The sequence below is a fragment of the Haemaphysalis longicornis genome, unplaced genomic scaffold (assembly GCF_048455015.1).
Source record: "Haemaphysalis longicornis isolate Haplotype H1 unplaced genomic scaffold, Haemaphysalis longicornis Haplotype H1 scaffold_1, whole genome shotgun sequence".
In the NCBI taxonomy this organism is placed as follows: Eukaryota; Metazoa; Arthropoda; class Arachnida; order Ixodida; family Ixodidae; genus Haemaphysalis; species Haemaphysalis longicornis.
The window spans coordinates 132,161,439-132,189,165 of NW_027526203.1; the positions used below are offsets into that span (position 1 = coordinate 132,161,439).

Here is a 27,727-nt window from a genome sequence, read left to right on the forward strand (position 1 = left end):
TCTCCTTGATCTAGAATGCCGGCGAAGTCCAGCTTCCTCTGTTGACAAACTTTGCCAGATCGTTGTTCCAATGTTGTCCACAAAACTAAGTGAGCACCGCTTTGCTGACGTCCAGAAAGGCCACAGCCGTCACTGTTTTGTTTTGCGCACGTGCGCCGTTGCCATTGGAAAGAATTTCGTCCTTCGGTCATAGTTTGCGACTCGCCCCTTGAAATTACGTGGGTTACAGCACGCTTTGGGCATGTACCGTGCGTCATAGGCGTGTGCTACAGACCGCCCGATAGTGGCCCAGAGTTCATTGAACACTTCAACGATTCTCTTGATCACGTCTTAAACAAGCACCCAAACTCTGTAGCCATTCTTGGCGGGGACTTCAATTACCCCGACATAGACTGGTCCTCTTCCACTGTTAGCTGTGCCAGCTGTCGTCAAGCAAGCCTTAACTTTATAAACCTAACACACGTGCACAACATGTCACAGCTCGTGGCGGAACCAACGCGTAGAAACAACATATTGGACCTCATACTCACTAATCAACCCGATAATGCAGTTACTCATGTCCTGGAGGAAATCAGCGATCACCGCGCCGTACACTGCTCTTTATCTATCCCACTGCCCGATAAAACCATAACTGCCAAGCACATACTCAATTACGCACGCACAAATGTCGAGAAAATGAATCGTATGCTGGAAGAGTTTACACCCCATTTCGAAGCCAGTTTTGAAAATTGCACTGCAAATGAAAACTGGATTAAATTTCGTGACATGTTAAAACAAATCGAAGGTATTTGTGTACCAAAAATGACTATTAGATCAACGAAAAACGATCCGTGGTTCACACAGGATGTGAAAAGAAGACTTAATAAAAAGAAGCGAGCATTTAGGAAGGCGTCACGGACAAAATCGACAGTAGACTGGGATAACTATAAGAATGTATCGTGAAAAACCGAAGCCATCATTAAAGAAGCCAAACAAATTTTTCAATTGCACACAGCCTAACCTCCTGAAAACTGACCCTAAAAAATTCTGGCTAGTGGTAAACCCTAAAAACACTGATTCCCCGACCTTGCTAGACGGTGAGCATGGCGATTCTCGGTCGGCTGAGGAAACCGCGGAAATATTCAGTGATCAGTTTGCATCTGTATTTTCAAATGAGCTTCCATTAGATTCGCAAGACTTACCAGAGACCGTCATTCATGATACCTTTCTCCCAATAGAAATCACCGAAAATGGTGTAGCACGTGCCATTGAGCGACTTCGAGTACAAGACGAGTCCAGGGCTTGATGGCATTAGCTTCAAACTTCTGAAATTAACCGCTCAAAAATTGTCGTACCTATTGAAACTAATATTTCAGCAGTCACTGGACACAGGTTGCGTCCCTGATGATTGGAAGTCAGCGTTAGTGGTACCTATATTCAAATCTGGCTTAAAACCATGTGCTAATAATTACCGGCCAATCTCTCTTACTTCTATTCCGTGCAAAATACTCTAGCATACTCTGTTTACGCACATCGTATCACACCTCAATAAAAATAACTTGCTAATACATAACCAACATGGCTTCCGCAATAACCGATCTTGCAGAACTCAGCTGTTCGAATTGGTAACTGACCTTAATGATTCTCTGAATAACTCCCGCTACACTGATGCAATTTTTATAGATTTCTCTAAAGCATTTGACCGCGTGCAACACAAAAGGTTGATGACTAAAATCTGTAATCTACAGCTATACGATAAAACAACCCAGTGGATAAGCGGTTTTCTTACTAACAGGGTTCAGTCAGTTAAACTTAACGTTATCTCTAGTCCCAGACCCGTCAAGTCTGGAGTACCCCAGGGTACCGTACTAGGCCCTCTATTGTTTCTAGTCTATATTAATGATATCGGATCCAACATTAACTCGTCACTGCATCTCTTTGCTGACGATTGCGTAATTTACAAGGAAATCACCGAACCAAACGACGTAAACATCTTGCAGTCCGACTTGACAAAATTATCAGAATGGTGCCGTTTATGGCAAATGGAAATAAATGTAAAAAAAACCAAACACGTACGCTTTTCATCTGTTGCACATCCTACGCCCAATGAGTATGTCATAAACAACTTAGTAATTCAAACAGTTCCATCTATTAAATATCTAGGTATTTTATTCCACTTTGATCTAACCTGGACTAGCCACGTGGAATACATTACCGCGAAAGCATTACGATGAAACAACCCAGTGGATAAGCGGTTTTCTTACTAACAGGGTTCAGTCTTAACAACGTTATCTCTACAATACTTACAATAATGGCTGGATAATAATAATAATAATAATAATAATAATAATAATAATGATGATGGCCGGATTACAATACTGTAATCCAGCCAACCCTAGAATATGCTTTCATAGTATGGCATCCCCACACAGCAATCCTTACTGATACGCTCGAATCTGTTCAAAACAAAGCCACGCGATTTATTTTGTCATGTTATTCCCGCTATGAAAGTGTGTCATTCATTAAGAAAAATTTAAATCTCCCACCTCTTGCCATGCACAGAAAATATTTCCGCTTATCTTTCTTCCACAAATTATATCACAGTGATTCGCCGTTCCGCCATACGTTCATTCACCCTGCTTTGTACATTTCCACACGCGTTGACCATGATCATATAATAGAACCTATATTTTCTCGCACAAAAAAACACCAATACTCACCCCTTGTATTATCGATAACCGAGTGGAATGCTCTGCCTGCCAGCATTGTAACGCATACACAGCAATCATCTTTCCAGTCTGCATTATTTGCGTTCCTTGAATGTGTTGGACAATCTTGGCCATTGCCACTTTTTTGCTGCTGTATAACGTGTCGTGCAGCTTTTTCAATGTGCTCGCCTATAAAAACCTTGCCGTGTCTTTTTTTTGCTTATTTTGGTTGACCGACTGTGTATCCTGCGCATGTTTTCTTGTCTTCTTCTTTTCTTGTTAAAAAATTGCTGTTGTCACTGATTACTGTATAAACCTCCCTTATGTAATGCCCTAGAGGCCCTTAAGGTATATAAATAAATAAATAAAAGAGTGGCGTCCTTGCTTTTCAAAATGGTCAAGCGAGCTGCAGGCAGCTCAAAACTCGTTGGCGCTGCCCTCCCTTTTTCCGCTCGGGCCACCGACTTGGGCAATGATGGCTGCCCTATCTTGTAGCAATAAAAGCTTCCGCTTTTGAGAGCAAACATGCTAATTGCCACACGTGCAACTAACACACGTGTGCTGTTCAGTGGTAGCCGGCTAGCGTAGCCCAAGCCAAAGACCGTGCCGTGGCCTCATTAAAGACCATGCCGTGCCAAGGCCGTGGCCCGCGAGTCACCGTGTCACTCCCTGGTGGTGTCACTGCAAGGCTGCCTCCGTGGCTGCTTGTTGCACGGTCCTTTATATAAACTAATAATGGCGGCAGCCATGCACACACGCTGTGGCGGAAGTTTAAGCAGTTTGAGCTCGTAAAAAATGCATTTCAGCACTTTTCTGACACCGTTAGCCTCAAATTGGTAGATAAAATGCCGAGTGGACTTGCAGAGAATTTCATTAAGGAGGGATCCCAAAATATTTCGTTGCCGCGAGATATGAAATACATGGTCTTCTATGGACAATCACCAGGGATAAAAAATATTTCGTTGCCGCGGGAATCTCGTACTTGCAGGATTTCGTTATTGTGGTGTTTGAATGTATTTGGGTATTTGCATGCCCCTAAAAATGTTTGTTGTCTTCACAATGCCCTCAAAGCAATTTTATTTCACCTTGAGTGATGCTACTGGATGCATTTTACATCTACCCAAAGATATATTTCCCATATGCTTTCAGCCAGCCCTTTTCTGTTTTTAAAATAAGGTATACAGTCGGGCCCCGCTACAACGAACTCCACTTCAATGAAATTTACGCTTCAACAAATTATTTCCAATTCCCTGTCAGCGAGCCATAGAAGTCAATGCAACAAACTCTTAGCCATAACAAACCCTCTGTCTGGCTTGCTCTCGCTTCAACGAAATTTTCACTCAGTGGGGCTGGGGTTAAGCATTTACTTTACAATAAAATGAGCATGACGCCAACCATCTATAGCTTTTTATACATTCAAGGCACTTCCGCATCGCACGTTACCCCAGTAACGCGCTCTTTACGTGAAGGTAAAAAACAACCATTGGTACGTTTTATCAATAAACACAGCATAACCGCACAGCATAACCTTTTTCTAACCATTGCACAATGGGGTCAATGATTCAGATAATATACAGGGCTATTTTTGTAGCCCTTCCGTGGTATGTTGGGGCAGATTTTGCGTCAACAAATTTCCGCTTCAACGCAATTTTTCGCACTTCCCGTAAAATTCATTGTAGTCGGATTCGACTGGTTCCATGTGTCCGAGTCCACTGAAACAAGTATCTGTGTATCAAAACAGTTTTGTTCGATCCAAACCCAAACCCCATTACTCGCTATGATATTCAAAAGTTTCAAACGTTCATGCCACTCTAATACAATGAGCTACAATCCCTGCCTGTAATCTAAGGGAATTTTCGCATCATAAACAAATGTGCCTCGAAGTTGTGGATACTTTCGTTCCCGCTAAAAGTTGCCCACAATATAGACTGCACATACATTAAGAAGGACTGAAATTTGTTTACAAAAAATGCATGTAGTTAAATTCTGCTTACTGCCCTTGCGATATGCTGCCAAGATGCAATTGGTCCGAACTTGTGCAATTTGACAAGAGTTTCGAAAAGCCCTACTGACATGTCTGCAGTGCTCAGGGCTTAAGGGGGGACGCGGCTTCCAACTTCGGGAAAATGACCAAAACATTGTTTTTTAAAAACCCACATATTCCGCTTGTATGTTTCCTATTCTGTGCGTCTGCAAAGTTTTTCCGCTGAAAAACATCACAAAGTGGCATAAAAAAATACTTTTGCCAGGTGCGGTGACAAACTGTCAGCGCAAAAGGGCGAAAAAAACGGCAATTTTCGGAGCGCTGTATCTCCGCAAAGATGCCACCGGGCGCAGCCATTTTGATATCGTTAGATCGGCTGAGCGATCGTCTTTCCAGTTCCGCTCGTCTCTTTTATCTTCGTTCATTCACAAATGCACAAACGGCAGAAAAGAAACGACACACAAACGAAGCTGGAAATAGACGCTGAAGCGCTATTGGTCCTGCGGTCGAGGCGCACTAAAATGACCCTCCTCATTGGGTGTCGCGGTGCAATGCAAGATGGCGGCCGCCTGAACTGCGTAGCGTGCGGTTCGAGTTCATTTTCACTGCTTCGCTCGGCCAAGTTTCTGTTCAGTCTGTGGTATTCAACACAGACGTTATCGCGATGGGAATGCCTGAGATCACGAGCTAGATTACGGGAAGTTGTGTGGCCCGAAAGGCGGAGGTCATCAAACGCTTCATGGTGCGCGTGACTATACCGTCGCCAGACCACGGAGGGTGACGTGGTGTGCGCGTTTACGATAGCGGTTCGTGAAGTGAACTTTTAGTCGAATTTGCGATGTTTACACGCTTAGTTATTGCTGTGTTTTGACTCTGGGCTTGCTAGCCTTGAGAAAGAAACGGTCGACGCGTGAAACGTTGCGGCGCGCACGGCATAGCCGACGCGCATTGGCACATCACATGACTGGGCAACTGGTTACAATTGAACACCAGTAGTTGTAATTAATGCCTGCGACGTTAGATTTAATCTTCAAAGTTACCTGACCAGCCATATCAGGAATAATCAAAGTACGATATGTCGCGGTAAGCGTGCGCTGCGATGCGCGCGAGCCATATCGCCTTTCTTGCGCAACGTTTCCCCTGCACTTCTAATAATCATGCAAACAGGTTTGAGTTAGTAATATAGGAATAACAATATGTTCTCTGCGTTAAAAATGTACGTTACTGTCGCAGCATTTAACAGTGAATTTTTCAGGGAAATTATTGATACCAATGCATACATCTATGGTTTAGTGCATACTGGCTGTGCTGCGAGAAATATTAGATGCCTTGAATGTCAAAAAGTAGTAAAAAAATGCCCTTGCATTGAAGTTGGGAGTTATGCAGAATATTATACCAAGCTTCAAAGTAGCTCATTTGCATCCTTGTGGTATGCAAACTTTTGGCAATGAATACCTTCACGTATGAGTACTAAGTTGCTGCGCCAGGCAAGATGATAAAACAAAAAAGAAGCCAAAAATTTTCAAATTTAAGTAAACAAAATGCTTCACTTGTTGCCATGGTGACAACACTGCAAAGGGAGGTTGTCCAGTGCGATACAGCCAACCAGCTAACCTACTTTGCATTGAAAACCCATTGAAACCCATCTCCCCCTCCGTTTGGTCTGCAAACTGGGCTATGTACTCTTCACAGAGGAGCTGAAAATGATGTTTTGTGGAAAGAGAAAGGCTCTGAAAGGCACTCCAATTTCAAGGCATGGCCTTCCAGAAGCCCCATGTTCAGAAGGACACGAAAGGCTACAACCCTGACAACTTTTGATAAGTGAAACCTATGTTGCAACTTCGGAAGCCGTTTTCTAAAAACAGTTTTTTTTGCCACCCGTGTTGCTTGTTCCAGGGATTTCTTCGTGACCGCTGGGTCTATTTTGATTACGTTTCTTTCATTACATTCCTTGATGAACAGTTCAGGTCATGACACTCCTGGTTTTTCGGATTTGTTTTTTGTGATTTTTTTATTCAAATAGTCGGTCACGGTCAACATGCTTGTTGCACATTAACCTCTAAAAAAATGAAAACTAAAAAACATTGTGTTGTAAAAAAAAAATTCTAAAACTGTCACGACCTCTTCTATTCATTTGGAAGTTTTCTATCGTGTTTTATAAGCCGCTCAAGCTCGGTACAAGCGGAACAGAAAGAAAATTTAATAAATAACACAGTTTTCAAAATACTACTTTTAAAATTTTTAGGGTGTTATCACAGAAGCATTCTCAGTTGCTGTGCCAATTTGCATCAAAATCCACAAAGAAAAGAAAAAGTTGATTTTGAAAGCCACATTCCCCCTTAAGCACTGTCGATGCCACTGCAACTGCAACACGGGGCATTTGGACTGCACAACAGAGACAGTGTGTGCACTGCAATCTGCAGTGGCCGCAACGTGCCACGCATGCAGTGACACCCAAGGTGTTCCCAAATGGTACATTGAAAGACCGCACTACAACCTGTTCCCAAATGGTACATTGAAAGACCGCACTACAATTAACAGGAAATACAGTCCCATTAACGAGCCACAAATACATGATCCCCAACTGTCTGCACATTTCCTCCACAGAAAATGTTTCCTTTTTCTCACATTTCCCCACAGAAAACGGTCAAAAAATCGTTTTCTGAAAAATGGCATTTTTGGCATCCAGTCTGCAAATATCTTATCAGTCTGCAAATATCCTCACCAAAACACACCATATTTTATTGTGAATAACATTTTAAAGGGCACTGTACAGCTCAGTTCACGCAGAACTTGATGGTTAAACGGAACTTATCTTGCAATGTGAAGCTAGCATTTTTCCCTCGGATATCTCGGCACCCAGAGCAGGTACAACTATTTTTTTTTGCTTCTGATACCTAAATGTGTGGAGAATACAATGTTGGAAAGAAATTTTTCGAATGGAGGCTTAGGAAAATTATTGTGTTCAATTGACACCACGTGTGAGTGTGTTGTAAAATGACCAAAAATAGCCAAATTAAAACAGCTCTTCCAAAGTTGTATTCTTTAGTCATATGTCCGCCTAGCCACGGGGTAATCGCCATTCTGTATGGCATGGTTATTTTGTAATTGTGACCCAAAATAATAGAAATTAATCATTAATTACCTCAAAAATAATCACCTTGTAAAAAATCTAATTGCAGATTTGAAACCACCACAAAAAACTCCATACTACTGTGCAGTTTCATTAAAATTGCTTAGCAAATAAACAAAAATAAAATGGCACCAAGACCAGTCCGCCCCCCTTTTCTGCTCCTCCCCTAAGCGCATTCATGCGAGACAAGTGAAAGCATTTCTCTGGGCTAGGACACGGGACCCGCTACAGTTACTGGCCGCAGAGCCCTAACCCTACGCAGCTGTGACGCTGCCCCCAAACAAGCTGCGTTCCTGATGGCATTCCCCAGAGGCGCTTCCCCTGCACTGGGCCGTACCCTGGTCGGAGGTGCCGCAGCCGCCAGGGCCGCCGGGAGCAGCGGAGGAAGCAGAAAGGGCGACTTGACGGGGACCACGAGGGGCGGCGGCGGCTCCTCCGCCTCCCCCCCTCCGGGAACCAGGGTCCACCGGGGGGCCGCCAGCATGTCTGCACGGCACAGGCGCCCCTGCAGCACACCGCCGAGCAGCCCTGCCCCCCCTGCACAGGGCGTGCTCCTCCCAGCAGCGCAATTGGTCACCTCTGTTTGTTGCCCATTTTCTTCAGGTGCATTGGCAGCTTGGTTTGCAAGAACCCTGAACTAGAGGCTGAGGGGAACGTTTTCAAATCAGATTAACAAACACAGACTGTGAACAGATACGAGTATTTTCAATTACACTTGCTTTAACACGTCTTTGCCTTCGGCGGTAAAAAAGATCGTTTGGGCAGTCCAGACTTGACACACCTATGTGCTCCTGCACTAATGCCAAGTAGAAATACATGTAAGGGTTAAGCGGACACTCGGCAGGTACTGTTATGGGCTCCCACATGCGACGAATGCTAACAGCATGAAAACGGCCAGAGAGAAGGACCACAAACCAGTGCATTATCCCTCTGTCTGTAATCCGTTTTCGTGCTGTGACCCTCATGGCAGCCAGTACCCCCAACTCAGTCTGTGTCCAGCAGCAAAGCAAGCTGCCAGTCCTAACTATTCGTAACTTGTCAACATTTGAAAACAAATCAAATAGCACTTGAAGTGGCAAGAGTGCACTGCAAACCGAATTGACAAGCAAGCCACCGTTACGACGTATTCCGTGGTACCTAATCAGCGCCTATTGAGGAATCGTAAAATAGAAGAACCATCAAAATCGGTTTTTGTAAAATGGAGTTTCGACAGTACAAGTGCTACCAGCAATTTCGGCATTAGATGGGATGCGACATTTGTGCCAAATTTGACCGATGCACTCCCAAAATGTGCCAGTAATGAGTCCAATTTTCTATGTAGCTTTTTTGAGAAATGTGCTTAAAACAGTTGCTCCGCTTCCACAAAAAATGCACAGTGTGGAAAGGTCAAAGTACAACGCAAAGGCAAAACAAGCAAAAACTTTCGACTGTGTCGTACGAGTGTATAGGTACTTTGTTGAAGGTCAGTGCCTGTCCTTTGCGCAATATGTATTCTTTGTGAGAAGTATGTACCCATCCAGCCACACCTTTCTTTTCTGACATTGCTCTGCGTTGGAGGGAATGTTTCCCCGAATGTTCGTCAGCTACGTTCAATATTATCCCAAGTACCAATGTGGCCCCCTTTGAATTGACACTGAAGCCAAGGGTCGCTGGAGAAGCCCTGCAATGGAGAAGCCCTACAATGACTTCCATGGAGGGAAATAGATCCTGTGAACAACCAGAGCTCTAAACATGCCACCATCTCCAACCTTGTCACTGGCAAGGCCAAGAGCAGATTTCAAGGCCCCACACGCACACAACCATCCTGTCAGCAACTTGTGCCAACCAAAGGGGTAAGGGGTGGAGCAAAAATGGAGCCCGCAGCAGATATATATCCACAGGTTCTACCCAGGTGCTGCTGGAATCAAAAATGAAAAAGAAATTAGGAGTTTACTCCACTGTGAAGGTGAATAACCAGAAGCCGTATCACACACACAAATTGTTAGAGAAGTATCTTTCCCATCATTTGGTAATGGTAGTGACTATGGCTTGAACAAACCCAGAAAGCCAGAGTATCATCCCAGCAGACAAGCACGGGGCCAAAATCTGTTTTGCCCCCGTAGAGCTATTGACAGCAGACGGGAATTCTACTACCTTTACAACCTCACTGTCAACCATGCATATGAAGAGTAACTACAAGTTGCCCCAATGATAGTCATCTTAGCTGATTGCCACGTAATCTTGCTTCGGTATAGTTTTGATAAAACGGGAATCACAGCCGTTTTCCGTAACCATACTCTGGCCATGCTACGTGTTGACAGCCCCGGCAGCAAATCTGCAACATTTACAACTTTAAATCCTGCCCATGGTGGCCATTTTTCTGATAGAGGCAACGAAACGCTCGCGTGTCAATATTTTCAGCGCCAGTTATTAAAACACCCCCCAGCGATCAAAACTAATCTGGAGCCCTCCTCTGTGGTGTGCCTCCTAGCCCACGTGCAGCTTTGTCCTGTGGTTTTCACAAAACGAGAGCTACAGCCGTTTACTGCTAAGCATTTGTGATAAAGGTGGCTTTGTCGGAAGGTGCTTTTGCTCACAGTGCAACTGCTCACCGGGAAGAAAAATACACAGATCCCTAGCCATATACAGCTCCACTGTAAAATGTCGTCACAGCCCCGAAAAAGAGCACGCACCTATAAATGCACAGTTTCTAGCAAGGTTTTAATTTAACAAGAAAAACTTAAGCAACATACTTGACCGAAGAAAACCTGAGGCAACTTTGGCCCTTACAAGAGCACTTGTTTTCCACAGCGCCATGGAAAATATGCACAGTATAAATTTTACAATCAGTGAGAAGGCTCTTGAAGCAGGGCAGTTGCAGGGTTCTGCCACAACAAAGTCTGTCTTTCGCTTTCGAAGGTCTCGCAGAAGCCACAACCTTATGGAGCAAAGCTTTGCACTACTCTCCCAGCGCGGCTGTCGCTGCAGTTACGAGCTGAGAAGAATCCCCTGCTGAGGAGCGCTCCCCTTGGGACGTACCGGCGGCCGACGTGAGGAGCGCCGCCGCCGCCTGCTGGGGGTCGGTGGCCGTGGGCCGGGCAACGGGCTGCAGCAACTGGCCCACCCCGGCCAGCGGTGCTGCGAAGAGCGAGGGTGCCGCCGCAGCCGAAGCCAGGGGGAGGCGCAAGGCAGCTGTGGGGCTCGTCAACTCCTGCGGCTGCCGGGAGGTCACCTGCGGCCAACAGGCACAGTTCGCGGGCGTCCACTGGGCTTAGTTGCGGCTGTGGCGATGGGCAATACAAATCGGCGAGTGCCTCTTCTCCAACAATGGAGAGGACTTGAAGCAAAGTACACTCACTCCGAGATATATCCAATTACTGCACATTTCCAACAGCCGAAAATATGAACGGCTCACCCAAACTTTCGCCGATTCATCAGTAACAGCAGAGCGCCATTCAACAATGCGAGAGGCCTCCTGGTTCATCTGCTCCCAAAGTGGCTCTGGGCATGAAATGCCGACCAAAAGAAGCCTGGCCCATCACGCTGCCGGCTCGGAGACCCAACACTGCGGTGAGGCCTCTCGACAAGCACTATCAAAACCAAGGCTGGATATGGACAAATTTTGCAGAGGAAGGTTCATCTTCTTGGAGCTACTCAGATGCTGACTGGTGCCTGGAACGATGTCAAGCAAACCACAGTGCTTCCACAAAATGGGCTTTTTGTTGGCTCCAGATGAGGGCTGTTCAGACACTAAAGACAATGGCGGCACTGAGTGCCTCGACAAAGAAGTGAGGGCTATCAGCATTCCCAGATGCCATCCCGGATGGCGCAACAGCATGTGATCTCATGAATTACTTAAACTTCACTAAAGCTAAGTGCTTTAACATGTATTTTCTTTCCTTGCTTTCAGCTCAATATTCCATTTTTGTGTCTCATTCGCTTCCACAACTGCCAGATATGAATGACATTATTACTGAGCAAGGTGTGATGTTGTGACTCTGCATAGCCCTGATGGCATCTCCAATCACATTTTAAAGCACTGCATAGCCTCAGTGGCTCCCCTGTTAGTTCTAACCTTCACTGTATCGCTCGAAACCAAAATGCCACCCCGCAATCGGGAAAAGTGCAAATATTAAAGCTGGGAATTGGAATCAGGTCGTAAGACACTTGAGACAGTCTGTCGTAAGACAGTCTGTCGTAAGATAGTCTGTCTGTTGTAAGACACTTGAGCATATTTAGCACTCAATCACAAAACATTTTGAAGGTAATCGCCTCTTTTTGCCAGCGCAGCATGGCTTTTGCATTGGCTTATCGTGTGTGACAACTCAGCTGCCTTCCGTTTCGACCAGGGCCAGCAGGAAGACACAGATTTTCTCATTTTTAAGAGGGCATTTGACGTACCACACAACCTCCTGTTGAATAAGTTATCACGTTTGTGTATCCCTAGTTGGGCATCCTGGTTGCTTAAAAACAGATTCTCATTGCACATAAGCTTAACGTGTAGTGACACTGTAGTCATAAGAGGCAGATCCTCATCACCCACTGAAGTTCTGTCTGCCATGCCACAGGGATCAGTCCTTGGACCGTGGCTTTTTCTGGCGTGTTTTACTATCCTGTTAAGAATGTGGATTCACATGTGCTACAAGCAGATTTGTTTGAAGTCTCAGTTTGGTGTGCGCAATGGCAGATGAATTTGAACATACCTAGATGCTACCATGCAACACTTAAGGAAAAACCACTGCAGTATACTTATTTCTTAAACCATGGAGTATGTACTATGAAGTGCACAAGAAGTGAAATACCTTGGTGAGGCATTCAACTCTAGGCTAGACTGGACAGACCATATTCATGCAGCAGCTGCAAAAGCTTCTCGGCTTTTGTACTTCTTCCAGAGAAATTTTAAAGATTTCTCTAAATCATTAAAAGAAACATTTTATTCCATCAACATTAGGTTAGAATACCCATGTGCAGTGTGGGACCCATATACAGAAGTGTTGAAACAACAATTACAAAGGGATTGCTACAGGTATCTTTACCTTTACAATAAGAAGCTGTCAAAGATAATTTAGGGTTGCAAACATCGTGCGTGCAAAAAGCTCGCGAAGAAAAATTCTTCGTGACTTAAGCCTTTTTATCACATTTGGAATGAATTCACTCAAATTGATAAAAATTCTAATCTAAAACCACCAAATTATGTGCCAGCACGAAAAGACAATGAGAAAATTAGACCATACCAGTGACGTATCAATGAATTCAAGCATTCTTTTTTTGCAATACCGTTAACGGCTAGAACCTGCTCTAAATTAAATTGTGAGATCACCAAATGTTTTAACTACAATCGAAAGTATTTCCTGAATGCTATCATTCGAATTGGCTGCTGTTGACCATATTTTGTTACAATGTTCCGCAACCGGCTTTACAGATAGCGACCTGCCCATGCTCGCTGATTCCGCGTACCGGATTTTTGCTGCTTGTTTGGCTTTATTTAGTTCTTTATGATGCCACTGCACTGCTGGTGCTGAATTTGATCCCCATTTCTCGTTTTCTCTGCGTTTTCACGGCCAGTCATTGTTCTTTCGTCTTTTTCTTGGTCTGTTCTGCACAGCCTTTGCCGAATCACACTAGGGGAATTGCACACCTTCTGCGGGCGCGACAAAGTGCTCAAAAAACAGTTTTTAACATGAAATTGTTATTTGGCTAGGCTGGCGAAAGCATGCGCACCCGGCCAGCATCCCCCCAACACGCACCCACCCAGATATCGTCCGCAAAAAACTGCCCGCAGCTGCTAACCTTTTTCTAACGCGTTCCATGGCGTTCCACGTGTTTGATAGTGCGTACACACCCGAAAGAATAAAACCCCCAAAAATATTCAGCGCATTTTGTTCTATCATATGGCACGGACCAGAAAAAATGAACAGGCAGGAGCACTTTGCGCGCACTGCTTCATATAGTGCATCAAAAGGAAAAGAAAAGAACACAAAGAAACACTAGGCGCACTGTCAATTCCCACTGGGTTGTGATGCAAAGCACAAGTATAACAAAAAAACCAGTGACTATTGTAAAAGTAGCTGCAGCGAGTCTGATGCCGAGGTTGTACGTTTTTGCTTGTATTCACTGGCGAGGCGCGCATGCAGGCAACCGTGTGAGTGAGCCGTCACTGGTTACGTCGGGCTCCGCGGGATGGCGGTACTTGTCCGTGCTAAGCACATGACTGTGTTGCACATTACAAACTCTACCTCACGGAACGCAAAGTTTTGCCTCGAGTCCACTGTGAGTGCATTTAATAACATCTCTGTTGACACCACCGTTGAGAATCGGGTTGAAACGGAGGGGACGACGCACGCCGGTGTTTTTTTTTTTTTTTTTCGGCGTGCGGGTGCAGTGGCCCAAGCCGTGCCATGTCCGTGGCGCATCGGCCATGTCTGTCAGAGTTACTTGATGTAGGAGTTGCGAAACTCCCCATAGGCCCTATGCATCGAAAAGTGGCCCTACGGTTGGTCCACTGTTTTAAATTTTCCCGCACAGTGGCGCCATCCATTGGTGACAAAATGAACTATACAACGCGGTTTGCCGCTCGACGACCTGGGCGAAAAATGGTATTTGGGTGCTCACGTAAGTTTGTTGTGCCGAAGAAGCCCAACGTGTACAACCACGCAAGCGTTTTATATGCATTTGAACCAAGAGTAGTAAAAAATGCGACCGTGTGTTCAGCAAGATGCACAGTCACCTACACATTGTCATCTGCTGCGCGTCATCTGCGGTGTTCCGGCGGCAAAAAGGGTTAAAAATTCGCCTCAACGGCTTTATGCAAGCTCTTTTATTGAGGCTTTATGCAAGGATTATTGAGAGCCACTTGATCAGCTGCTGGATTAGTTTTGGAATTCAGTGTGATGTAGGCCGAGCAAGAACTGCAAATTTAGTACTTCAGGTCGGACCTATGTGCCGATGTTGTGCCGAAGTGCCCGCGCAAGCGACAACCTGTCGAGGCAGTTGCGCAGACACAGAAACTATAGCAACGAAAAAACGCACTTAAACAATGAATAACTTCGGAAAGTACAAAAATAAAAAAATTATGCACCTTTAAAATAAATTTTAACGTTAAACTGTCAGTTTGAATAATTACTGTGTTTTTTTTTGGATAGTGCGTGCGGTGGCGCCACCATACGTACAATCCAAAGCAAGGGGGGTCCAGGTGTGGGCCGTTTTTTGAGGTGAAGTTTCGGAACTGCCTACATTGAAGAGCTGTGATGTCTGTGGCCATTTACAGTGCTGCCATGCGAAGAAATTGACAGCTAAACTTTTTAACGAATACCACCTACAGAGAACTTAGGCAGGAGGCTCCGCGACAAACCTAGCCAAAAGAAATGCTTCCGCGAAAGAATAAGCTTAAAGACCCTGCAACATTCTTGCATTGTACTTTCATTGGACATATCATACGCAATGGTATTTATTGTGTACAGCTGAGCAAGATTGGAAGCCCCATGGTAAAGCCAATTTGTTTTCACCAAGTTTCAATCGCTTTGGTAGGGGGCACTGGCTCTAAAAGATATCCCAAAGACCACTGTGGTCCTCACCACAGCCACTGAACGGGGACACCTACGATACCCAACTTTGCCGGCTGTTGGGCTTGTAAGCCACCCCGACAGAGCTCTTATAAGTGTGGCACTCCACTTAAAATGCCACAGCTGCTGAAAAGTTTGCCCTCAATTAGTGCTCCGTTCACTGGGAAAACACTGTGTTTTCCCACAAGAATGACAACACCTCCACGCACAGGATGGCCCTGTTGGAGTGTTGCCTTCCCTGTGAACTTGTGCATGTGAATAGGCAAGTTTCATAATAAAAGAAGGCTCTTCAACTTGAAAGCAAAAGTCAACAGTTTCCGCATGTTTAAATGGACGAAAATGCTTGAAAATAAAGAATGCTAGTCGATCAGGCAGATACGTTAGCAGTGTGGTCTACCTGTGTGCGTTGGCATTTGCATAACCAGGAAAAATTCTCACTGCTGGCCGGTATTATAGGTAGTGATCGGTACAATCGGCATTGACGGTACGACTGCCACTCTTTATGCGAGCAGCCGAAGATCCCACTGAGCGATGCGAAACTGGAATGTTTTGGGTTTAAACCTAGCGCCGCCTGACAGAGCGCGCGGTCCCTACATGGCAATATTTTGGCACCCTGGTTCGCATTATTACCGGCAGTGATGGGCAGGATCTATAAGGCCGGTCATGCTATGTTCTAACCTGTTAAAGGGGTCCTGAAATACCTTCCGTGATGCATGGATGTACATGTAACCAAATAAAGCAATGTACTAGCAATAAAGCAATCTCCTCCCACAAGAATTTTGTTAAAGCGATGAGTATTAGCTGAGAAATCGTAAATCAAAAACCGCGCATTATCGTCGCACCGCGTTTCCTCCTCCTTTCAACTTACTCTCCGCTGTTGATGGCGCGCCAGCCTTCCCTCCCGTGATGCTGCGCTCCGCGGCGGTGACGTACTTCCGCTATTGCGCTGCTCACACTGCCGTCTGCTACGGGCAAGCTTTGTTGACACCTTGAATCACGCACTCCGCTCAAGGCTGGAAAAGCGAACGAAAAACCTGGCCGCATGTGTGCGTCGGCCTGGCATTTCCCTTTCGCGGTGTACGTTGCTGTCTTATTTTGCGGTGGTGGTAATTCCTGTTGGTGACATGTGAAAAAAACATTTTAAACCGATACAGAACCTGTGCACAAAACGCTCCAATCATGTGAACAGTTCAGCTTGGGGCGACGCGTGTTGGAGAGCGGCAACGTTGGCAAAACATGCTCCGCCGCGGCTCTGAGCTTTCTCGCGCTGGAGCGTGCGCCATTTCTTTGACAATCTCAAACGTCGGTTGCCTTGGCAACAAGGCACAAACCACTCTAGAGCTCAGTTACGGTTCCGTGATCCCGGTTTAGCTCGGGGCCCCATCTCGCGACATGTGGGCACTGCAGGCGTACCACTCACTCCCATTGGGAAGTGCGAGATGCGTTTGGCATTACAGGAGGTGATGGTGTGTGTGTTGTGGACGCCTTTGTTTCGCGATGAAATGCGACGTTGTGCTTCTGCGGGTGGATAGTGCTTCCCATGGTCTGTATTATCTTTCTCGGGCGACGTACGACTCAACCTCGCATGGGGTATGTGCAGTGTGCGTAGCTAAAAGCCATCTCGGCTTGTGCGCCAGAGTTAAGTGACTTGCTGTTCGTCCCCGCAAACCGCACGCGAGGTGAGTGCCGAATTTACCACGGGCAGGAGGAGGCAACCCATCGTCTGTCGATCGCGGTTGAGACTTGCAACCCATTTTGTGACGTTGTGTTCGTTCGAAACGCATCTCTGGATTGTTTTGAAGTTTAATAAAATGTGTGCATCAAACCCGGGCATTCGGCTCGGGGCGTTCTCTGCGATTGCACGAAAGAAGTTCCACGGGGCTTCAACGCTTTCTTTATGAAACGTACTCAGGTAAGAGGATATCCATGTCGTGTTATGGCCGTGTTGCATTCAATACAAACGGTTAAGCGTTTGTTTACACTTGTTTTGTTTGTCGTAAAATGTCCAGGCACTCTGGCACTACGCTGGCAGATCAGCTGGCGAGCCGACGCTGAGCAGACGACTCATCTCTTTGCCGGAAGTGCGTGAGAAAGTCGCCCAATAGCAGGATGTCTAGCTCATGACGAACATCTGGGAATCGATGACGTAGACATGTGAAGATGGCAGCGTCCAAAAACACGAAGGGAAGGGTGAGAAAAAAGCAACAAACTTTGCAACAAAAGTGTGAGCTTTCCGCTGCGCGTAAAAGAGTAATACTTGGCACAGATGACGTTGACGACCCAATTTAACGATTGCGCTAGTTCATTTAGTGTGCTCAAAACGCCTTTCAGGGCCCCTTTAAAGGGACACTGAAGGGAATTTGTAAACATTGCAGGATTAGTAGCGAAAATTGTAGTCTGGAGTCTCTATGCCATGATTCGACCACTCTCGCTGCATTCACACGACTATTCAGTAGAAAAATCAATTCGAAGATACTGTCCTCCTCTCTGCATCCTCCTTGCCGATTTCCTATGACGTTTCGTGTGACGTCAAAACAAGATGGATTGGCTTGACTGCGCTACTGCACAGCTCGCCAACCCTCCGACAGAACAGAATCAGTCGGCCCAGCATTTGGTCAGCTGGCGGCCAGCGGGTCATCGCAATTCGTTCGCTCATTTGAAACTAAGCCACGGCATGTTTGTGCCAGGAAGAATGTCCCTTTAAGTTGGTAGACTGTATCAAGCTCCAAGTCCAAGTCGTCCCACACAAGTGCACATGCGAAGCTTCGCCAACTGGTACGCTAGTAGAAAAATCTAAGGCCGATTGAAGGTGGGAAAAGAGTCAGCGAGGTCAATATAGGTACTAGGGAATTAAAATCAACCAAAACTTTTATCGTACAGCATAAAACCAAGGTGCAGGAAGCACTTTTTGCGCTGGGCGAACTAGTACAGTGGTCAGCAGCACGACCTCACATCTGCAAACGCTATTCCGTCTAAGGAATGCAGTCGCTAGACGAGATATTGTGGAAATTTGGGGGACGCTTAATGCGTGAGCATTATATGAGAAATAGTCATCTAAGGTGCTTAAATTGCTAAAACTAAATAAAAGTGTAAACTGGCTATACATTTTATACCTTATATGTCCCCCCCTGGCATCGCTGGCTTATGGCCGAGTGGTCTGAAGAGCTAGGTATATATATATTGCTTTGTAAGTCGCAAGTTCGAATCCCTGATGGTGCGTTTTTTTTTTTTCTTGGAATTGGTTTACAGTAAAATCTCAATGATACGAATCTCGCGGGACCGCGGAAAATATTCGTATCATCTGAAATTCGTATGAACCAACACAGACCAAAATATTGAGCACTAAAAAACGTTTATTTCTTTTCTTACTTTTGCGTGAAGAAATCCGTGACGTTTTTCTGCCTTTTTTTTAACCTCCATGTCGCCGAGCGGTCCGTTCTGGAAATTAGTCTCCTCACTCGCGGTGCCCAAGCTCCCTACATAAGTGTTTTTGCACGCGATTGTGCGCATTGGCAATTCCGCGGCCGCAGATGCCTGTGCCTTGGTCAGAAAATGACAAGAGACGCGCGTGGCAGTGGGAGGAGCCTGATGACTTGCGCCAATGGTAAGGCATGCGCCTCAGGGCAGCAGTTTCGAAGCGCTCGGGACAGCCGGTTGGCTCCACCAGAGAAGTTTAGGCTTAGCACTCCGGCAGATATTTCATGGGCACTTTCACTAGCGGCGCGAATGATGTTTTTATAGCACCGTTTTCGTCCACATTATTAGCTCATTTACCGCACAAAAAACTTTGTGTGTGCTTTGAGCGGCATTTAAAGAGCAGTTAGAAGCAGTCGCTCGAGCGCCCCGTACCACTTCTTCACCGAAGCCGCTGCCGTGTTGCCGCTGCCGGCCGCGCCCGCGCAGCATGCGGTTGGTTTCGTTTAGTTTCATGGCAACGTCAGCGCGCCTGTGGAGTGCGCGGCGAGTTTTCGCGAGCACAAAACAACAGCCCGCCCGCTCCAGGAGAAAGAGCGACAAAGAAGGGAGACAGAGAGCCCATATATCACCGTCGCTTGCTCGCTCGGCAGTCGGGCGCCTCGCCGGCTCGTTCGTATCATCCGCCGGACCGTGCAGGTCAGTTTGTAAGAGCCAAAATTTTTCCCATTGCAAACAATGCAATTTTGCCGAGACTTATCAGAAATTCGTATGATCTCGAAATTCGTATCACCCAGAACCGTATCATCAGGATACCACGGCATTTGTTTTTGGGAAATGTCTTTATACTGAATTCACCATTTTATACTGAATTCACCTGACACTGCAGACTGACACTGACGTGCTGGTGAGTTCTCGTCGGCGTGGTGTTGCCATAAGCACCGACTACTTGCAGGCACAGTCCCTAATCAGCCGACCCTTAGCCTGGTGCGAACACGCCTCTTACGATACAGGCACCAGCCGGGCAAGCTCCAAAGGTGGACGAAAAGCACATCGCATTTGAGCGTCTCCAGTGACGCGCAGGGCATTTATCGGCTAGCGGTTGTTGCGATCCCAAGCCGTGCTGGTAGGCTAATCTGACGCATTTTACAGTCAACAACATCGCAGAAGCACGGTATGCTGATTACAGAGATATCGAGAATGCCCAGCCAACGACAACATCGGATGCCAAGCTTGTTTCACAAAACCAAATCCGAAACTGGTTTGAATTCTAATCTTGGACATCGTTCAATCACCTAGCACCTTGTATTGACCTCACTGCTGTTAGTTGGTGTGACTGCCACAAACCGCGCATGGTAGCTTTTCTCCTTTCAGGCTTTATAAAATAAATACCGCCTTATCGCCCGGATAAACAATCAAAAGTATGTTTATTTGAGCCAGTCTAAACAGTGAAAGCAAAAACAAGACCTTGAAAAATTCCCTTCAGTGTCCCTTTAAAAGACAAGACCTGTATTCCCATTCTATAGCTTGTTTTTGTATGTCTACTTATTAACCCCCTACAATAATGCCCAGCAGGCACTGTAGGTATTTGTGATAAATGAAAACAAAATAAGTGACAGCACTAAGCAATAACGAAACCGGAACTGCAAACTTCCAATTGATAACTTTGGGATATGCATATAGTATGAGGCAGAAATTTTACACGGTAAGATTAAGAGACAAAACCTCGTCTTATGTGAGAGTTTTGAGATTAAAAACACAGCTTTATCAATGGCTTCACGGGTCCTCATACGTTAGGTGCACCCTTACATGGCCCATGCAGCAGCGTTGGTGATGAATTCTTCGCTACTCTTTCATCATCTCGGTTTCGTTTGTGGCCAATGCATAGCCACCTTGTGGTCTCGCGTGCGTCCACTTCCTGCTAGGTGTTGCAGGAAGTGGACGCATGCAGAACCCATGCAGAACGATAACAGATGAAACAGGGCCCGACAAGTCCCCCATTTTCGCCCCCCACTGAATCGACTGCTGGCAGGCGCACACAATGCATGCACAGTGCAGCGAGAAGACCGGGTGCAGCCTGCCAGCTTAGCAAATACCGTCCACACAATGGGCTCAACTCAATCCTGAAAGTTATGCAGGAGCGACTTAAAAAAAGGAAGCACTTGTTCACTACAGCTCGTAACAGGCAAAGTTTACTTTGTTCAAGGGATGCTGCTTTTCCACGGGTTCTTTCGCTAGAGGCCGCTTCCTTACAACCACGTTCAATTAACAACCGCAGCACGATGAACCCTCGCAGTTTGGGTTGTCCCTGTGGCAGTGTGGGTGAGACAGGGAAACGCCCCCACCTGGATGGGAGCAGGTCCCCGGACGAGAGCGCGGGCGCAGCGGGAGATGGGGCCGTACTTGGAGACCAGCGGGGGGTCAAAGGGCACCAGGGGGTCCTCCTCCGAGGGGCACGGCCGGGTCGGGTGGTGGCTGGACGAGGAGCTGTCGCACGACGACCCGTGACTCGAGGAGCCCCAGTCGTCCTCGTCCTCCTGAAACGGCACGCAGGGCGCCGGCGGGGCGGCCTCCAGCCGGTCCCTCGGGGAGCCCTGGGCGGGGGGCGGGGGGCTCTCGGGCACGGCGGCTGCAGGCGGCTGGCAGGGGGGGCTGCTGCTGCTCACCTCCCGGCACCTGCTGGCCAGGGAGAACAAGCAGCTGCCCCCTCTCTATAAACCCTCAAGCAGAGATGCTCGCAAATACAGTGTAGACCGCTTGTAACATGTCACGGGAGCCGCAAAAATCCACACTATAAGCAGTACCGCGCTACAAATAAAACATGCGTGATCATTATTTCTTTATCATCACTCAAATGAAGGCCTACTAAAAACAGAGGCGCGGTCTTCATTCCGTCTTTTTCCCCCTAAACCGCGAGTGCAGCTTTAACTTCCTTTGTTTGTGTTGAGTTTTGAGGGAGCACGGCTGGGTTTCTTAGCATTTATGATGGGATGCCATGGGACAATGTGATAAGAACGCAAGTGAAATTTTTTGTTTCACCCCACCTTGCGTTCACGATGCCCAAGGCGGTTGCGTAGCAGCAACCTCCGGTGCACGGCTCGGTACCTTCGAATGTTCGGGAAGTGAAAGGGCCGCTGCTTATTTGCACATTTTAATAGCAACAACTTACCACGCGTGCGGAGGGGGGGTAGGATGGAGGAGAGGCGGCTCGCTTTCTTCTGAATTGTGTCAAACAAGGGCAGTTGTGGTCATCATGTGTGTGCAAATGGAACACGCGAACGAAAGGGCGTCTTTTTTTTTCTATGTCGAAGTTAGAGGAGAGCAGGGAGTGCACGCTGCATCGGATGGCTGATTCCGTCTTTTTTTATTCTTTCTCGCGACCCTAAAATGATGCCCCAGCTGCGCCGGCCAATTAGTGCCCCCACTGAAAAACTGCACTGTAAACAGTATTGTGCTTCCGGCAACCGCGTTTTAAGAGGTATGCATATGCATTGAGATCTATGGGAGGCAAACTGGTGGTCACAAAAACCCGAGTTCTATCCAGTCCCGCACTATAAGCATTTACGTTATAAATGGTCTACACTGTATGTACAGTGCTCACGGATTGAAACACGACACTGCGAGCGCGTGGCCGCCGGTACATGCAGCGCCGCCCATGGACGCCCGTGGAAGCTAGGTGTTCCATTGTGGTATACCGCGAGGATGAGAGCGTGTTGACCGTAGGCTTACTGCTTCCGGTTGCCAATGAGCGGGATTGTGGTTCCCCGCAGCGACAGCGGGGAGCTGCAAGCCTGGAGCGCTGGAACATGTTTGTGCGCCAACGGTAGATAGCCCGGCTGTGCGCGCAGCCGATTTCGTGACATCGTGTGCGCGCGCTCTTATTACGTGTGCCCTTCCAATGTGGCACAGTAATGTTCATGTAATGCACAGTCACGCTGATCTGAATAAAAGAAACTTCTGTACGAAGGAACAGCAAACTTTATTCCAGGATGTAAACTAAAAAAAGGAAAGACGCCCTTGCAGGCACGTTCGCGTGTAGTGCAGTGTCAGCTCTCCCCTTTTTTTAGTTTATATCATGGAATAAAGTTGGCTGTTCTTTCGTGCAGACGCTCGTTTTATTCAGATAAGCGTGACCGTGCCTTACATGCACATAATCTGTGTCGCATCGGAAGGGCATGCTTAAGAAGAGCGCCCGAGCAGACGATGTCACGAAATTGGCTGCGCAGACCGCCAGCCGGCTACGACCAGCGCACAAACGAGCTCCAGGCTCACAGCGCACCGCTGTCACTGCGGGGAACCACAGCTTATTGGCCACCAGAAGCAGCAAGCCTACGGTTAAAACGCTCTCACCCTTGTAGTATACCACAATGCAACACCTAGCTTCCACGAGCGTCCACGGGCGGCGCTGCATGTACCGCAGGCCACGCACTCGCAGTGTCGCGTTTCAATCCGTGAGCACTGCACATACTCCATTGACAGTCAGTTTTCAGTATTACACACTTTTACATTTTTTTTCTGCTGTAGCACTATTTTTGCATGTTGGAAAATTTTTTGGCCATTCAGAGCAGAAAAAAGTTACTTGATACTGCTCTCTCCTTTACATTGTATCTCAGCCTCGCGCATGTTTCTTGTAGTCAGTACAGATGCCAGCATTCACATGTGTCAGAAAGAAGTCACTAGCCTCAAGCGCCACATAATCTTTTATTTCACTGCCACATTCTCTCGATGGAGGCCAGATGCCACGCTTCTTATCCCCCACATTTTGCCTCGTTAAATGGGAGCCATTTTCTGCTGTGACAAGGGGCACATTTTTAGCATTATAAGGTTCTGTAGCATAGAGGCTGCACTGCCCTGCATTGCTTCCCAATAAGCCTGCACGCGGGAGGGGGGCAAAGAACAGGGCAGTACTACACAACTCTGAACTAGTCCTCCCCAACCGGGTTTGCACAGACCTGCTGCTGCTGTTGCAAGCAAAGGCGAGTGAGATTGTGGACCAAAAATGAATTTTACATACATCGTGCTCATGCGCTGTGTTAGGTTTTCAACTTCCCATTAGCACGCATCCATTTCACTCCAAAAAGTACACTCTTGCAGTTTCAGCACCACATGATAAAGGTTTTTGCACACATTCATTTCCCCCCATTTCGCACTACATGTGAATTGCCAGGGCACATGGGGTTTGACACGGCACGCAGTCATGCGACACTTCTTGCCCGGCTTCATAGAGTTTCTTACAATATGTCTATGCGGCTCATCAGGGCCACCTGTGTCGTCATGGGCCTCCATCATACCATACGCCCGCCTTAGTTTCGTCATTGGCTTGGATAGAAACGTTTTAGTGGCTGTACAGTCAAGTCCACTTATAACGATACCGTTTATAACAATATATCGGATATAACGATGAACAACGATGGCACCAACCACTTTTGCATGGTTTCTATGGTATAATAAACCTCTTATTACAATGCTCCAGTGCCACGATATCGGATATAGCAATTGAATCGTGTCACAGTGCGCACCCAAAATGCGAGATGCCGCCGGCTTTCCACGCCGACCGTGCCGACGGCACGCGCCGCGATGCGCCTCGCGTCCCGTCCACCCCTCAGAAAATGAGTCGACTGCGAAGCGCCCGACAAAGGTGTGCCGGAGTTGTGGTCGGCGCTTCACGAAGATGCGTCGGGTCTGGACGACTTTCTCCACGCAGGCAATGTTGCGGAAACGTCCGAGTGCCTCAGTGATGAGGCGATCGTTCCGCGTGTACGTGCTGCGGACAGCGCTGAGAGCGACCACACCGACGACGCGGCTGAGCAGCATCGCAGGAGGCCCAACAGATGGTAAGTCTCTCCGGGACTTGGTTTTCGCGAAGGGCCTCCCGCTAAACTATGTGGAGCACCTAGATGCTCTCGAGAAATATGTGCGCCAGCTTCACCCGAAGCAATCAAAGCTGACAGACTATGGCTTTTCTGCAAACAGGTAGTTGCACTACCTAACTTGCATGCTGATAAAACGCTTTCATCTCTCTTTTGGCTTTTTTTCTCAACCCGCTTATAACAATTATCAGTTATAACGATGGGATTTCCTTGGCACTTGGATATTGTTATAAGTGGACTAAACTGTATATTCAAACACAGTGACACACAAATGCAAAGAATGGTGTGTTATAAAAGTGGAAAATAAAACAGGCTGTTCTAAAGACAAAAAAAGATGTGAAGCATATTTTTGCAGAACGGTTGTGCCTACTATTCTGCAGACCAAGCTGGTGGTTAACACAATGTTAATATTTTGGGATGAAACTTTAATATTAGAGACACACATTTTATTATTTTATCATTATTTCAAATAATAAGTTGTTTAATGAGCTTGGAAATGTTTTTGAGCGTGCCTACGAATACTTCCCCTTCATAGCGAGCCGGTGTCCCGACTGCCAGCTACAGTTTAAAACTTGCTGCTGAGTGAGTTACTTCATACGTGAATAAAAAAAAACGTGGCGTTAAACAGTCGTGGACAAAGACAAGATAGGACGGGTACAGGCACCCATATCTGTCATATCTTGTCTTCGTCAAAGTACGTTTCAGTTCTTTTTTTTTCGTCAGCTACAACTTTCGGGGCGGCATATTACTCGCTCACTCATGCATTCCTTCAACTCCAGCATGACCAACATTAGGTACGATCACGCACTGCCTGCACTTTCACCCAACACACACTTGCCACAGCTCACGGCTACCACAGAACAGGAAGGATTTCGGCTACTTCGTAACTCGTAGACATGCTAATACATAGTGAAGAAAGAAAATCCAAAAAACCAACCGCTTAGAGGACTGACACGAAATTTTCGGGTAACGTTTTTTTCACTGCTATGGGTGCCTATTAACCCCCTAATCATAGAATGGCACATTAGACAGTCAATCGCAGCGTAAAGAATCATTTACGGCTTTGTTTATTCGTGTCACTTTCAGTTTGGACAAAACGAACGCCGAGCAGCCGCCATGACAGGAGGTAGCACCTGACGTCACCATTCTTGTCGCAGCACCGCTGCCGGTCTGGACACGCGCACGAGCACACGCGCTCGCCCAGACCGGCTGAGGTCTTCACTATCCCAGCGCGCCTGGGCATCACGATGTCAGTCCCAAAACCATGACATGTAAACACAGTCACGGGAGCCCCGACGTCGGCAGTTTGGGGCAAGTAGAAGATGATATGATGGCCCGCTCTGGGCTTTCTCGTGCGGGCAGAGGTTAAAACGATTTAAAATATGTTATACCGAACAGCTACTGTTGAAACTTGCTGGGAGATATCTCCTGATAAAAAGGAAGCATTTTACATAGTTATCTCACCTTTGAAATTTCGTGTCACTACTCTTTTAAGAATCCAACTGCCATGCCAAGCCCTAGCCAGAAGCAGGGGTCTTCCCATAACCCCCCCCCGACGACATGGATTCCCAGGTGCAGATTCCTCTTTAGTATACTTACAAAGAAACTCTGTGACCCGGCCCCACTTGGCCCCTGGCCAGGCGGCAAAAAATCCCACCTGTTGGTCACAATCCTGGTCTCACTGAAGAGCGCAGGCTTGGAGTCGGTCCGGGGGGCCCGCCTGGCACGATGCCTGCGTGCGACAGCAAAGCGGCAAAAGCTGCTGCCAATCGGGGAGTCCACCAACCAAGCCTCTCTGTCCCAACAGGACACAGCACCCCTTCTGCATTCCCCAGTCGCAGCCGAGCTAGTAGCTGAAAAAGGTTGCCTATTTGCTCCCCAAGGGGAGCAAATAGGCAAACGGGCAGCCAAAGTGTACACAGAGAGAAGAATAGAAAGGAGAAAAATTGAAACCAGGGGCAAAATTTTACTTAACCGAACAGATCAACAGCAAAATGTGGCTGAAAAAATTTGCAAGTGGTACCACGTCAATGCCGGTACCCGAGTAGCTACACTGCTTAGTCTCGAATTAGTGCACTAAGCCATGACATTGGGCAGCACATTCCAAATGCTGCTGCATATCCTAGCAGTTTCATGATTCTACAATCATGTTCAGGCCAGTTGGTTCAGGCTTCAGTTGGTTCAGGCCAAAAGAGAAGGCTTAGCGCAGGGAAGATGGTCGGTGACGAGACCAGACAGGCTGAATATCAGTGCAATTTATTACGAAGGCAGCAGGCATACACCCAAAGGAAAGAAAGAAAAAGGCACACTTCACAAAATGGGGCCACCGTTCTCTGCTGGGAATGCTCACCTGGAACCCTTACAAAGCTGCAAAACATGCCCTCGCCACTTCGTGCCTTGGAAGGAAGCACTGACCACCCGATGGCCAGGCTTCAAAGCACACACTCTCCATACTCCTTCCTCACTGCCCTGGTGGCTTTCAATGCCTCAGAGCAATGGAATTTGGTAGGCACATTGGAAATGCAGGGTTTTACCAAGATACAGCGAGGGGTTTCTTTCCTGCAAAAATTTACACGTTGCCCACTCATGACAAGCCTCGCGGGGATAGTGGGGATATTAAAGAAGACATGTGAAGCAGGGGCAACTCCGCAGTCATTTTTCTGTGATGTCACAGAATCTTGTGTTAGTTCATTTGGTGGCCTCCAACCTAAGGTACTGCCAAGAAACGCGACAGGGTAATTGTAGTGGAGCCTTTGATCGTATTGCTTGAATGCCACTGTGCGGCATGTTTTCAGCACTAGTGTCTACTCTGTCACCCTTCCCCAAATCGCTATACCACTGTGCTGTGGAATCTCCATATTTCTTCCCTTTTTTTCAGTTATGAAGCGCCTCTCATGGCTTTGAAGGAGCTGAGTGAGTTCCCAAACAACAAAGTTGTATATTGCCTCTATGGCCCCCTTAAAAAACGTGCCCTTCTGATACATAACAGAACGGCCACACTCGCCATTTCATTGTAAAGACTGCAGTTGTGCTCCCGACTTGAAAAAAAGAATAGCTGAAAGAAGCAGGGATGTAACAACAGCTGAAGCTGCCGCAGC

At 46.9% G+C, this 27,727-nt stretch overlaps 1 protein-coding gene across 4 annotated transcripts in view; it reads right to left on the reverse strand.

The window, feature by feature from the left end:
- The window catches only part of LOC144180172 (roquin-2-like), a 46,173-nt gene that overhangs the window by 2,600 nt on the left and 15,846 nt on the right, over nt 1-27,727 (reverse strand). For 2 of the 4 annotated variants that reach the window (XM_077708572.1, XM_077708561.1), the window contains exons 5-7: nt 26,287-26,361; nt 21,105-21,438; nt 10,823-11,015 (exon numbers count right to left, since the gene is read on the reverse strand). In XM_077708572.1, the coding sequence (XP_077564698.1) occupies nt 10,823-11,015; nt 21,105-21,438; nt 26,287-26,361 (602 nt within the window). Of the gene's footprint in view, nt 1-8,141; nt 8,291-10,822; nt 11,016-21,104; nt 21,439-26,286; nt 26,362-27,727 lie in introns of all 4 variants that reach the window. The other 2 variants (XM_077708576.1, XM_077708567.1) reach the window with 2 other exon arrangements.